Below are 12632 nucleotides of genomic sequence, written 5' to 3'. Positions count from 1 at the left end.
GACAGAATGGCTCCTGATCTAACATAGCATCCTGTTCTCCTGTTAGATCAGGAGCCATTCTGTCTCCGGCTTCTTCAAGTAATGTAGCCTTCCTTAAATTATTTTAAAGTGTTTGTTTGTCCATTTGTATTGTAGTGTAATGTACATTTATATGTCTATGACATCTTGTTCTTGCCGGATAGGCCACAATTGACGAAATGTCCCTGAAGATGATCTAGGGATCGAAAGTACTTGGGCAAGATTTAATTAAGCTGTGCTCGATATATGCCTTTTATCTGATCAAAATATTAGATATGCCGACGATACCTTCTTCTTAGCCCTCTATCGTCCATTTTGGACATAGGCCTCTCCCAACTCCTTCCATCGATCTGTATCCTGAGAAACACACTTCCAATTTGTTCCGGATATTCTTTTTATGTCGTCTACCCATCTCATCAGTGGTCTTCTTCTTGGTCGTCTATCTTTGTAAAGTCTCCAATGTTGTGTTATGGTGTTCCAACGTTGGTTTTATTTGTCTAGCAGTGTGACCTGCGAATCTTTATTTGAGTTTGGAAAGAGTAGCATCGAAGGCTAAAATAGATTAAATGTCGGTAAATCTGAACGGTAGAAGAAAATGAAGTTGTGTTGTGTTGTAGCTACCAATAAATTATCATTGCATCTCGAGAAATTTAGGCTAGAAGAAATGACTATCCAAGAGGAGATAGGAATTTTGGTTAGGACGAAAGATCCAAGGGAGGAGTTAGCTAGCGAGTTGACAAGAGAATATCCGGATAAATCTTAGAATTGAAAGAAATTAAAAGTTAAGCGGTTTATTAAAACGGAACACAAACTAATTAACTTTATAAATTTGTTTTGTTTATAAGTTTTGTAAAGTAGTATAGGTTATTTAGTAAAGCAAATCAATATTGGCTGCACAGCTTTCAATTGTCAGAATAGGGACTAAGTGATATTTATATTTGATTTGTTTTAAATGTGTATTAACATTTTCCAAGCTGTTTTATAAATATAGTTGAATTTTTTTCGAACAATTTACATTTCTTTTATTTCCTTCTACTTCTGTTTTCACACTATTATAGGGCAAAGGTATTTCAGCAATTAAAGAGAATCAGACGTTATTAACCAGTTCTCCTCAATTAATACCAGACATAACGCCAAATGAAGTTCAAAAAGCATATTTTATCCGTCCATTAAACAGACAGGTATTATAAAAAACTATAGACTCAACGATAATAATCTATTAGTAAAAATCTAATAGAAAAGTACACCCACTATAATAAACCACTACTTTTACTATTTGTGGATTATGAAAAGGCATTTGACATAATAAACCCACAACAATATTAGAAACATTGACATAACTTACCATCGGTACACACATATATCAAAATTCAATAGCCAGTTGAGTCACAGACACAGAAACTCAAAAAATTATGGTGTTGAAATATGAATGCAAAAGGACAAATCTTACCGAGAGCGGTATAAATATATTTGAAGAAAATCTAGAAACTGACCGGATAGATTAGGCTAAGCAACTAATAAACAAGCTTTACCTTCCCTTCTACAAGGTGGACTGAAAATAAATGCCCAGGAACAATAAACATAGACCAGGCACTGGCTTTTAAATATATAGGCCACGATATTTGTGTACGTACAGATAATCATACCATCAAAGGTTTCAGCCCGACGAGTAATTTTCTGCAAGTTGAGATATGATTTCAAATGAGATCTTCCAATATGCTTTTAAAGGAAAACCACCAATCAATAAGTGCCGCTGACCACGATACAGGGAACAGCGCAGAAGATCCGAGAGGTCCAAAAGGCGATGAAATCGCGAAGATCACAATTCGCTGATGCTATACAGAGAACAGCAGCAGTGAATGGAATCGGACGGGCCTCTTGGTTTAAGAAAACATATTGAAGAGGATATAATTTTTCATATTTCCATCATTTGGATTTGTTGATTGAAAACCTAAATAAAAGAAAGGCAAAAAACCGTAGATATTTATTTCCAACAGTAAGTAACTGATACAAGGAAAACGTGGACTTTTATCCAATAATTTTTTAGTACTAATAGGTACTACATATATATATATATATATATATATATATATATATATATATATATATATATATATATATATATATATATATATATTTTATGTATGTATATATTATGTATGTATAACTAAAATATTAAGATTTTTAAATATTTTTAGTAGATAGTACTTAACAACTTTTGGTGGAATGTCATTCGAGCACATGTTTGAAATATTGTCAAAAAAGTTACAAGAAATAGAAATTTTTAATATAAAAAATCATACATTCACACATATTTTATTATTATAATTCATTTACGTATGCACATATAAAAGTATAACACAAAATGAGGACTCAATAAACTTACATTTACAAAAAAAAAATAGCTATAATGGATGATATCCACGTTAAGGTCTATATTAATTATACTGAAAAGTAATATATTGTGTTAAATGATGTTATGGAGAAGAGTCACAATATTAAAATAGTTATAATTAAAACAGAAAACATTTAAGTAGTTAAAAGAGAGAAGGACATAGGATGTAAAAAAGTGTAGTTTCTGATCACCAGGTATATTTAAGTAAAAATATTTTTAATATAGCACACATCCACACATGTCAAATTAAAACTTCGCAACACTACACACTGTTAGGTTGGTAAAAATGTAAAAATGAAAAGAAAAAATAAGGATTAGGTGGAAAATTAATACGAAATTTAGCTGAAGGCTTGTTAAATTTAAATAAACTGATCAATTTGAACATGACAGAATGATTAAGAGACAAACATGCGCCACAATGATTATAACAGAGTAAGAAACATAGTGTATAACCTCTCTCTTTCACAAAATGTCGACCATCATGTTTTATTTTGCTCTTTCTCCACACATTAAGACAACATATTATTTTTATTTAAGAATCCTATAATGGAAAATCACAGAAAATAGGCATTAACAGGAATCTTACCTGTTTAGCCGTGAAAACTTGTAGTCACAAGTGAACATGCAAAACAAACACGATTAAAATCGCGGGTAAAGGAATAAAATCAAGACCACAGTGGAAAACGGACTGTACGATTAGAAGAGACAGGCTCACTATTTTGTTGTGGATCAAATTCGTTTCTCTCTTCTCATCTCTACGCTCTCTCTTTCAAGTTTTCACCATCCTCTCTCTCTTCCATCCTCTTTTACATAGCCGGCGTGAGTTGCCGGACTATATTTAACGCAGCAGAACTATGAAGCTTGTCTGAGATGCCACCTAGCCACGAAAGCTTTGTTGTTGATTGGTTACATAAACGGCGTTCTTGCGCACAACATTACTGAGTGGCCCTGCAACGTCATAAGAGTTTCGTTCACTTTGAACCGGCAGCCTATTCCGCTGCAAATTCATTACCAACGAAGTGATCGCTTTTAGTTCAAAGCCACCCTGCGAAGAATAAACACATGGATTTCGTCGTCTCGTCATAAGTTGAAATACAAGTGAAAATATTTGTGATATTTAGTTTTAGTGTGCCAAAATAAGTAAGTATACTTTCATTTCCTTTTCTATTACAATTATTTTTCGATTTGAGATTTTGCTTGATAGATAAATTTTTGCCGGTAGTTTTCCCTATTGGTACCACCCAAGCTTTCATCATAATATCAAGTTCTGTTTATATAGAGCTTTTTGTATAAATAAACAACATTTTCATGTATTAAGATTTCTTTTCCCAATATTTTGTTTAGTGGCGTTTTTGAGTTTCTTTCGCCTTTTCAAAGTTTTTGTGGTTCAGGAATCGCCATTTTTCACAACTTTCTGTGAAAAGCGGCCATTTTGCTGTGTGCAAAGCCAAGGCTTCGCTTTCCTTTCCCCCACTGTGCTGACGTGTGCCTTTGGAGCTTACAACGCTTGCGTGCTTTTGTTGGAACATCCAATGGAAACTCAGAATGAAGTGAAAGGAATAGAGTGGTACTCAATTCAGTTGACTCAGATTTGGGATGGACTTTTTTGCGGCCGACATCTTGTTTAAATTTTGGGTGGAGATAAAATAATTCCATGGTTTTTCCATTAGTGTATTGTGACTGAGCCGTTGTTTTTTCTTACAGAAATGGATGACGACCAACAATTTTGTTTACGGTGGAACAACCATCAATCGACATTGGTAGCCGTTTTTGACACGTTATTGGAGAACGGCACATTAGTAGACTGTACTTTGGCAGCAGAAGGAAAATGCCTAAACGCACACAAAGTAGTTTTGTCTGCATGTAGCCCATACTTTGAAGTAAGTTTTTTAGTGTTTAACTTCCATGAGTATTTTAATAAAATGAATATACATTTCAATTAGACATTGATTTTTATTCGTCAACGCGTTGTTAGGTATAATGCTGAATATACCAATGCTTTAGAACTTAAATTAATGTGTGTAATGCTGTATACACTTCATTAATTGACATACTTTCGTTTATTTATTCATTAATTTTTTAAACTTTCATTCCTCATCGTGTTTATTTAGGTATAATGCTGAATATACCAATGCTTTCGAACTTGAAACTTAAATTAACGTGTGTAATACTATATTGTATACACTTCATTGATAGAGATACTTTAGTTTATTCATTCTTTAATTTTGAGACTGGATTTATTCATCAACGCGTCAAGTTCGGTATAATGCTGAATATACCCGGTATAATGCTGAATATACCAATGCTTTAGATCTTAAATTAGCGTGTGCATTAACGGTATACATTTCATTGAAAGATATATACTTTGGATTATTAATTCTTTAATTTTGAAACTGGATTTATTCCTTATCGCGTTAAGTTAGGTATAATGCTGAATATACCAATGGTTTAGAACTTAGAGTAGAGTGTGTAATACTGTATACACTTCATTGATAGATAAATATACTTTGGTTTAATAATCTTTAATTTTGAAACGGGATTTATTCCTTATCGCGTTAATTTAGGTATAATGCTGAATATACCAATGTCTTTGAACACGTCCAGTATCTCCTTAACCCATAATGTTAGTACATGTTTTGTAATGCTGTATACAAAACAAATCCTAACATTTCGATCTACATATCAATTTCATCAGTTTTTTCAATTTGGTATCAGTTTAACAGCATGTTTTTTCTTCCAGGCGCTGCTGTCAAAGCACTTTGACAAGCATCCCATTCTTATTCTTAAGGACGTTAAGTTCCAAGAACTAAAAGCCATGATGGATTATATGTATAGGGGGGAAGTGAACATATCTCAAGATCAATTAGGTGCGCTATTAAAAGCCGCTGAATCATTGCAAATTAAGGGTTTATCAGACAATAGGAAAGGGGAAACTGACAGAAAACCCACTCCTGCTCCTCCACCAAAGAGCCCACAGCCAACAACCCTGCCAAAGGTACAGGGTTTGACAATTGAGCAAAGAGCTCGGGAGGATTCCAGGGAGGGAAGCATGTCACCAGGGCCTCGTAAAAAGAAAAGGTTAAGGCGGAAAAGTGAAGAATTAGACAACCATGATGCCTCTAATTCTTCAGAATCTCACAGTCTACCCGCCCAAAGCATTCCTACGTTACCTGCTATCTCAAAAATGAACATGAACGCCGATGTGCCTGAACAAATAGAAACTAAATCAGAGATACTCACAAGGCATAAACAGACAGATGACATGCCCCAAGTTCCTATTATAAAAGAAAAGATTGAAACCCACACAGAACTGATGTTGGAACCAAAGTCTGAATATGTAGAAGAAATGAATGAAGATAGTATTGAGGATTTGACACTGGATGATGACGATTTAAGTAACATGGAACAGGTAGATGATCAAGCAGGACCTAGTCATGGAGCAGGAGAAGGATCAAGTCAAGGTTTGTATTCCTTTGTATTATTACTTTTCTTTAATCCAAATAAAATCTAAGGAAATTTTAATAATTATGGTAATTCAGATCTAAAAATTTGTTTACATCTAAACATTCTGTCACAAGATGGAATTGTAATTATGTATTTAGGTATTTTGTATGACTGTTACATAAGGTCCACTTTAATTATGCTTAATTATTAATACTATTATAGTCAAATGTATGCAAATATCTGAAAATGTCTTAATAACTTACATTGTTTTGTGAAACTGGTGTTTGCTTTTATACATTAATTGAAATCTATCATAAACCTTTCAAATATATTTTGTCTACAACACATTCCTATTGCATTCTAAATTGATAAAAAACCATTCAAAATTTAATTTTGTTCTTGTATATTGATACATCATAGCTTCTTTAATAATTTTGTGAAATGTCATTAAGTCTGAATTATATTTTCTTGTATCTCCATCTCCCTAATCTGTGTAGTTTTTCTAGAAGAGTTCTATATAAAATCAAAATAGTTTGTTCATAAATCTGCAAGACAATTTCATACCTACACTAAAACAACAAACCAAACAAATACTGACTGCAGGCTTTAATGTCAAATACTATCTAGGGCTATTACATATTTATTAAACATTTATACATGGGTGCTTTTTAGGGATAAATATTAAAATATACATTTTATACTAAAAATGTTTTTTATGAGAATACTACTACCCAAATGCATATCAGATTTGCTGTTTTTAATTCTTTCTAGCAAATTTTCTATAATTATATTTTAGTATTTTCTAACTATCCCTAATTAGAAATCCATTTGTTTTAAAATATTTATGAAATTGTGCACACAAGTGCAAATTTTAGTTTGTATATGTTTTGAAGATAAACAATGTCAACATGATATTTGGATAATCCAATACTTATTTTGGGAACAAAAACTACCATAATTTTACTTCAAATTACATGTTTTTTGATGTTTTGGTCTTCCAGCCTGAAACAATTGTTTGGAAGTTGGAATGTAAAAAACCTGAAATTTTAATTATTGTAGTTATTTCCCAGAAAATATATTTTAATGCTATTAATTTTACCTTTCTTATAAATCAATAAAATATGGGGCACTCATACTGGATAATTCGAAGGGAACTGGCATTGACATTGTGATTTCTATATGTACTTTTTTTTTTAACAGAGAACGTTTCTCAAAGACACTAGTAAAATACAACTCTTTTGTTTTTTACGCTTTTGTGTCCTTGTCTTTTTGTTTTCTGTTGATATGCTCAGTACTTTGGAGCTCACTTATCTTTGCTATTTTCCTTCATATTGTGCAGTTAATGTGTACATAATTCAGTTCCACAACTTTTAGCTTAAATATACTTAATTTAAGTATTTAAATTGTGGACTGTTCCTCCATAGATGATTTATGCAGAAAACAAATGTTTCCAATTATTACATTACATAATTGTTCTAGCATTTGTTTTCCATTAGTTAGATAAATTAGTAGCATTTTACCAACTATTGTTCTCAAAAATTTCCAAAACTTGACCAGTTATTTGGGAGATTTGACATTCTATTCATTTGTTTATTTTCTTGATTAATACAACAATTTCTAATCTTTCATACTTGAATGTGTAGTTTTCCTAATTATATTTGAAATTACAATACTGAGAAAATGAAGTTTAAATGTCTGTGGTATATTGAGTCTTTTACAAAGAATAAAAAAACTTTCAATGTATGTTTGTTAAAATATTAAAATGATGAAAATATGAAAACAGATTCCAATTTTTAATTTCAGTCTCGACAATCCTCATTGAGAACTTAGTACATGCATAAAAGCCACACAAAATGATATAGAAAGTATTTACATTAAATTTTAAAGGTTTTAAGATGTCCTTGTTTTCAGATTTAAGTGAAAGAGAACATGTTATCCCATACTCTTAAACAGTGACCACATGTGGTTCTGACCAGCCAACTGAGCAAATTTGTTCTCTTTCAATGTTCAAATAAATCTGAAAACATTCAAATTCACAGTCTTTAAAATTTAATTCATTAAATATTTGTTATACCCTTTTATTCAGAATTTTATGCACCTTTACTCATTTTTCAGTCAGGATAATATGATAGGACCCAAAAAATTGAAAATTGTAATTAATTCCTTTGGATATTTAATCATTTTAATATTTTAACGAATATACCAATATAAGTTTTTTTTTACTTTTTTTTGTAAAAACCCATTTTAAGTAAATAGTATTCTTTTACAAAATATTATTTTTACAATAGTAAAATTAGTGTATTATTATTCAGTGGTTATTGATGTTTGATAAATTTGTAATAACCTCCTTAAGATTTGACAGTCATTATTTAACTGGTTTGTTCAGTGTCATGTTTCATGGTCAGTAATTATCTTTGATTTATGGGTGAAATATTTTGAGTTTCAAACTTAAAATCTACACTATGTGCTTATCTTATCAGTACTAGTAACTTGCCACTACTTTTTAGTTTTTCTGAAAAAAATTGAGTAATAAAAGTATCAAAACATGTATTAAACTTTACTTAATACTTTGTTCTTGGCTACTTCATAATTAAGTAATTATTCCATGCTCAAAATCTCCTGAAAAATTGTTTTTACTCCAGTGTCTACAACTGGATACATGGGACCCTAACTTGGTTAATACACAAATTGACTTCACCAAGTCTCTGAAATATTTTCAGCTAGAAAACATACATTTGTTATATTATAGCATATCATTTGATCTAAAGTATGTTTTATGGAATTAAGGCTCTTATGGGTCCAATAATTAAAATTTTTTATTATTATTGAATTTTCCTGAGATTTTCTTAGAAATTACAACAGCACTGTTTTTCATAAAATTTTCACTATATTTAAGAATAGCAGATTTACTATTTTATGATGCTATGTATAAGAGTGGCATAACTCAAAAACTGTACGTTTAGATAGCAAGGATGGTTCTTTTTCAGCTTGATCAGTTTTATTGTTAGTCATCATAACTCATCAATCAGCAATCAATTTCACTAGCAATATCACAAAATGTTTGTGCCAGTCTTCTTGCTGTGGTAGGTTAATCTAATAAAGGATTTTATTCCAAGGTTATGCTGATTGTTTAAGCAACATGAGGTTTTCTATGTATAAAGGACCCTTCAGGTCAACTTCATTGTACTTTTCATTAATTAGGAATGTAACTGTGCCTTTTTCCGTAATTGCATTATACCATTTTTTGCACAGAAGATTTTCTCATAAACAATAAACAAATAATACAGACTAAACAAAGTTAGTTAAGATTTTTATTCAAACACACTGATTAGTAGTGTGAACATGTTCAGGTCAATAAGTTGTCACTTTTTTGTTCTAAGCATATTGCCCCTTGTGGTTAACATTGTAACACATTTTACTTATCGACATTTTTACCAGAATCTTTAAATTTGTTTCAAGTAGCTAGGGTTCATGCACACTAGCTCAGGGGACAGATGGCTTTACTAGTCCTTGGAAGCATGGTGCACAGCTCCTATCATTTTTAGAAATAAAAATATTGATATATAATCAAATTACTGTGCTCTGGCTTACAATGACAGTATCTTGCTGCTGAGTAGGATTGTCAAAGTTTTGTTATCTTTGTTTGTCTTGGTCTTTTAATAGAAGCTACAAGTTGTTTGTGCAAAGATCACTGGTGATTAATTTCCTAAACTGAATCGCACACAATTTGTTATAGTTACTGTATTTTGAAAGTTGCTGTATTTAATAGTAATTATATAACTTACTCAATTGTTACAAATAAGCAGTCATTTGTTACCATTTTAGCAGAGTAGCACCACTTTTTCTGAATCCGTTTGGTCATTCTGCAGTCTTATTCAAATCCTGTAACATGAGCTACAGCCGCCACAATAGCATTTATAGTTGAATTGTAATTAGTTTAATTTTATGCATTTTTGGTTGAATATTTTTGATACTTCTCTTTACTATATTTTTCATTTTGTATATATATATATCTCTTATTACCAAAATAACCCTCACAGCAGTAATCAGTGAGCCTGCATACAGGGAATGATATATATTTTTATGTGCAATATGTTATACTACATCTCAACTATGTCTCTTCAAGGGATATTTTATATTTATTTTGGGCATATTTTGTTCTCTCTCGTCCCACTTTTCAGTATACCTTCATGAAGTGCAGTTGATCATTGTTTTCTTTTGGCAAAATGGAACATCTTATCCAGTGCCTGAAATCTATCTCACTATTCTATAATAGCTCACTAACTTGTCATCACTTAGTTCTTAAAATAGTACAAATTCCCCAAGTTCTCTTCTGTACTTTCTATGACTAGGCTACCCAGAATCGCTTTTTTTCTGTTACTATTCCAAGCAAGTGATAATACAGCAGTTTCAACTTCAGTACAATATCCTCAGATGAATTGTCAATCAAATCTCACAAGATTAACACTACATCTCCATCCAATTCGTTCATAGCTTTAAGGTCTCCTGCTATATTTGATGCTAGAATCAAGATCGTCCACACGGTCTTCCGTCATTTTGGGAGCTTGTTTCCATACTGAACTTACTATTCTCTGAGAATGTCTTCGAGTCCTGCCCACTGAAGTCTTATGGATTGAGAGGTCTGAGAATGTCTTTTTGAGTCCTGCCCACTGAAGTCTTATGAATTTTATTTCTTTTATTATGTTAAGCCTTTGGATTTAGTTCTTTGTTAATTTTTATCCTATCTTATCCTATTCCATCAAGCACAGGCCGAATGATCTTAGGATTTTTTTTCTCAAACAAGCTGCTCTGTTATCATCCATGTTTCGCTACCATACATCGCTACATTCATATGATTATATGATTATTTTATATAGTGGTATCTACATGTCTTATTTGTTTTGATTTTATAAGGTTTTGAACAGCATAAAGACATCTGTTGTCATCTGTCCCATATTGTTTATTTCTTGTGATCTGATATTGCCCAGTTATTGTAGTTCCAAAATTCTCACTCAATGTTGCAGTCATTGATAGTCTTTTGGACAGTTACAGCACTTAATTGTTCTGATTAGGATGATTCGCCGTTGTGTTTTTTGCGATAACTTTGTTAAAAAAACGGTTATGTACAAATCAGAAGCAACCCTTCTTCAATCTTCAAAAGCAATTTTTGCGACATCAGATTTTGACACAAAAGCTGCATTTTCTTTGATACAATTCGAGAATTTGTTGGTTTTTTCTCTTCGTGAAACACCCCAACATAGCGGAGTGGTGTTTATTATTTTCCCATTCATAAGACTAACAAGATTAATATTGTTTTATTGCAATAATTTATTGCCACTACACACAATACCATCTATAAACGTTTTTTTGAGCTTTGTTGAATCATTCCAATGTTTTTTGACACCAATTGACGCGATCCGCTTTTTGCTCTTTGAGCAAATTGGGGACCAAACAGGATCCAACTTTGTAACACCCAGTTGTCCATGTAGCATCTTTTGGATCGAGGTATTTAAAATGCTGACGCCTCTATCTCCCGATATGTTCCATCCTTAAAATTAGCTAACAAATCGCATCAATGTTGCTGTGTGTAAGGTTTTTTTGAGGTTACGTTTGGTGGCGCCCTCCAAGCGTCTATATGTAAAACTAAAATACAAACTTCTATAGATCTGTACTATGCTTGTCCACTGTATTTTTAAGCTGCAGCTATATCATCTCCCTCTGGTGCCCTAATTAAGTTTTTTAATTGTCTGTCTTTAATTTCCACTAGATTTTAACAGTACATCGGAGTGGCCTTGTCATCAGTAAAAAGGCTGTAGTTTTGAAGGAAGGATTGTTTTGTCGTTCTTCTAATTTTCTTCTATATCCTGATTTGTTCCTGTTATTCCTCATTTTTCCTTTTCATTAGCTTTCTTGTATTCACTCTTGTCTGTTTATATTCACTGTTGTGCGAGGGATTTTGTAGCATACCCCTTCTAGCCAGCCTTGTTTCTTTTATGGATTTCAGGTAACATCATCCAAACCATTTTTTGTATGTCCTTTTTATCTGACCGCTTGTCAAAGGTAATTTTGTATTTACACGTAAAATACATATTCTGATATTTCCATATAAGGTTTTTAAAAACAAGTTCATGTCCTCTTTTGAACTTCTCTAACCATCCATTAATTGTCCTGAAATTAGCCACTCCCAAAGATTTAGAGGATATGTTGGCTTTGTCTTGTTAACAGTGGTTCGCTGACTGATATTTTGGCTGAGTCTGGGATTCTGCAATTCAACATCTTTTACAGGACAAATTTTGACTCAATTTTTTCCCTGATATCTGATTCATTTTTTTATTAGCGTGACATAGTACTCATCAGTAATTCAAATTATTCAGCATAATCTTTCTTCTTTTGACAGCTCTTAACAGCTTCGAGCAGTTTATTTTTCACAGCATTCATGCTTTAACAATTTTATTTGTAAACTGTTGTACAAAGTAATGTGTATTGCAAGTAGAAAAGTTCAAATGAAATCAAAAATGAAATTAAATACCTGACACCAATCAAGCTAGCACGTGTTATTTACACCCACATAGCGGAGTGGTGTTCATTATTTTCCCATTCACAGGACTAACAAGATTCATTGCCACTAAACACAATACTATCTATAAACGTTTTTTTTGAGCTTTCTTAAATCATTCCAATGTTTTTTTGACACCAATTGACGCGAACCGCTTTTTGCTCTTTGAGCAAATTGGGGACCCAACAGGATCCAACTTTGTAACACCCAGTTCTCCAT

The 12632-nt window shown here is 32.1% G+C and overlaps 2 protein-coding genes across 52 annotated transcripts in view; one reads left to right on the top strand and one right to left on the bottom strand.

Moving 5' to 3' along the window:
- LOC140437078 (uncharacterized) overlaps positions 1 to 3250 on the bottom strand; it is a 223685-nt gene extending 220435 nt beyond the window's left edge. For both annotated transcript variants that reach the window (XM_072526333.1, XM_072526335.1), the window contains exon 1: positions 3000 to 3250. The gene's annotated coding sequence lies outside the window, so the exon portion shown is untranslated. The remainder of the gene's footprint in view (positions 1 to 2999) is intronic.
- Positions 3251 to 3397: 147 nt separating this feature from the next.
- Positions 3398 to 12632, top strand: part of lola (longitudinals lacking) — a 604955-nt gene continuing 595720 nt past the window's right edge. For 42 of the 50 annotated variants that reach the window (XR_011950345.1, XM_072526365.1, XM_072526380.1 and 39 more), the window contains exons 1-3: positions 3399 to 3553; positions 4118 to 4293; positions 5154 to 5874. Coding sequence is in view for 49 of the 50 variants with exons in the window: in XM_072526365.1 (XP_072382466.1) it covers positions 4120 to 4293; positions 5154 to 5874 (895 nt within the window). In the remaining variant the exon portion in view is untranslated. Of the gene's footprint in view, positions 3554 to 4117; positions 4294 to 5153; positions 5875 to 12632 lie in introns of all 50 variants that reach the window. The other 8 variants (XM_072526336.1, XM_072526341.1, XM_072526339.1 and 5 more) reach the window with 2 other exon arrangements.

Source organism: Diabrotica undecimpunctata, chromosome 3 (genome assembly GCF_040954645.1).
Source record: "Diabrotica undecimpunctata isolate CICGRU chromosome 3, icDiaUnde3, whole genome shotgun sequence".
Lineage (NCBI taxonomy): Eukaryota > Metazoa > Arthropoda > Insecta > Coleoptera > Chrysomelidae > Diabrotica > Diabrotica undecimpunctata.
Note: the sequence above shows the minus strand (reverse complement) of the source record. Positions and strands in the feature narration are given on the sequence as shown.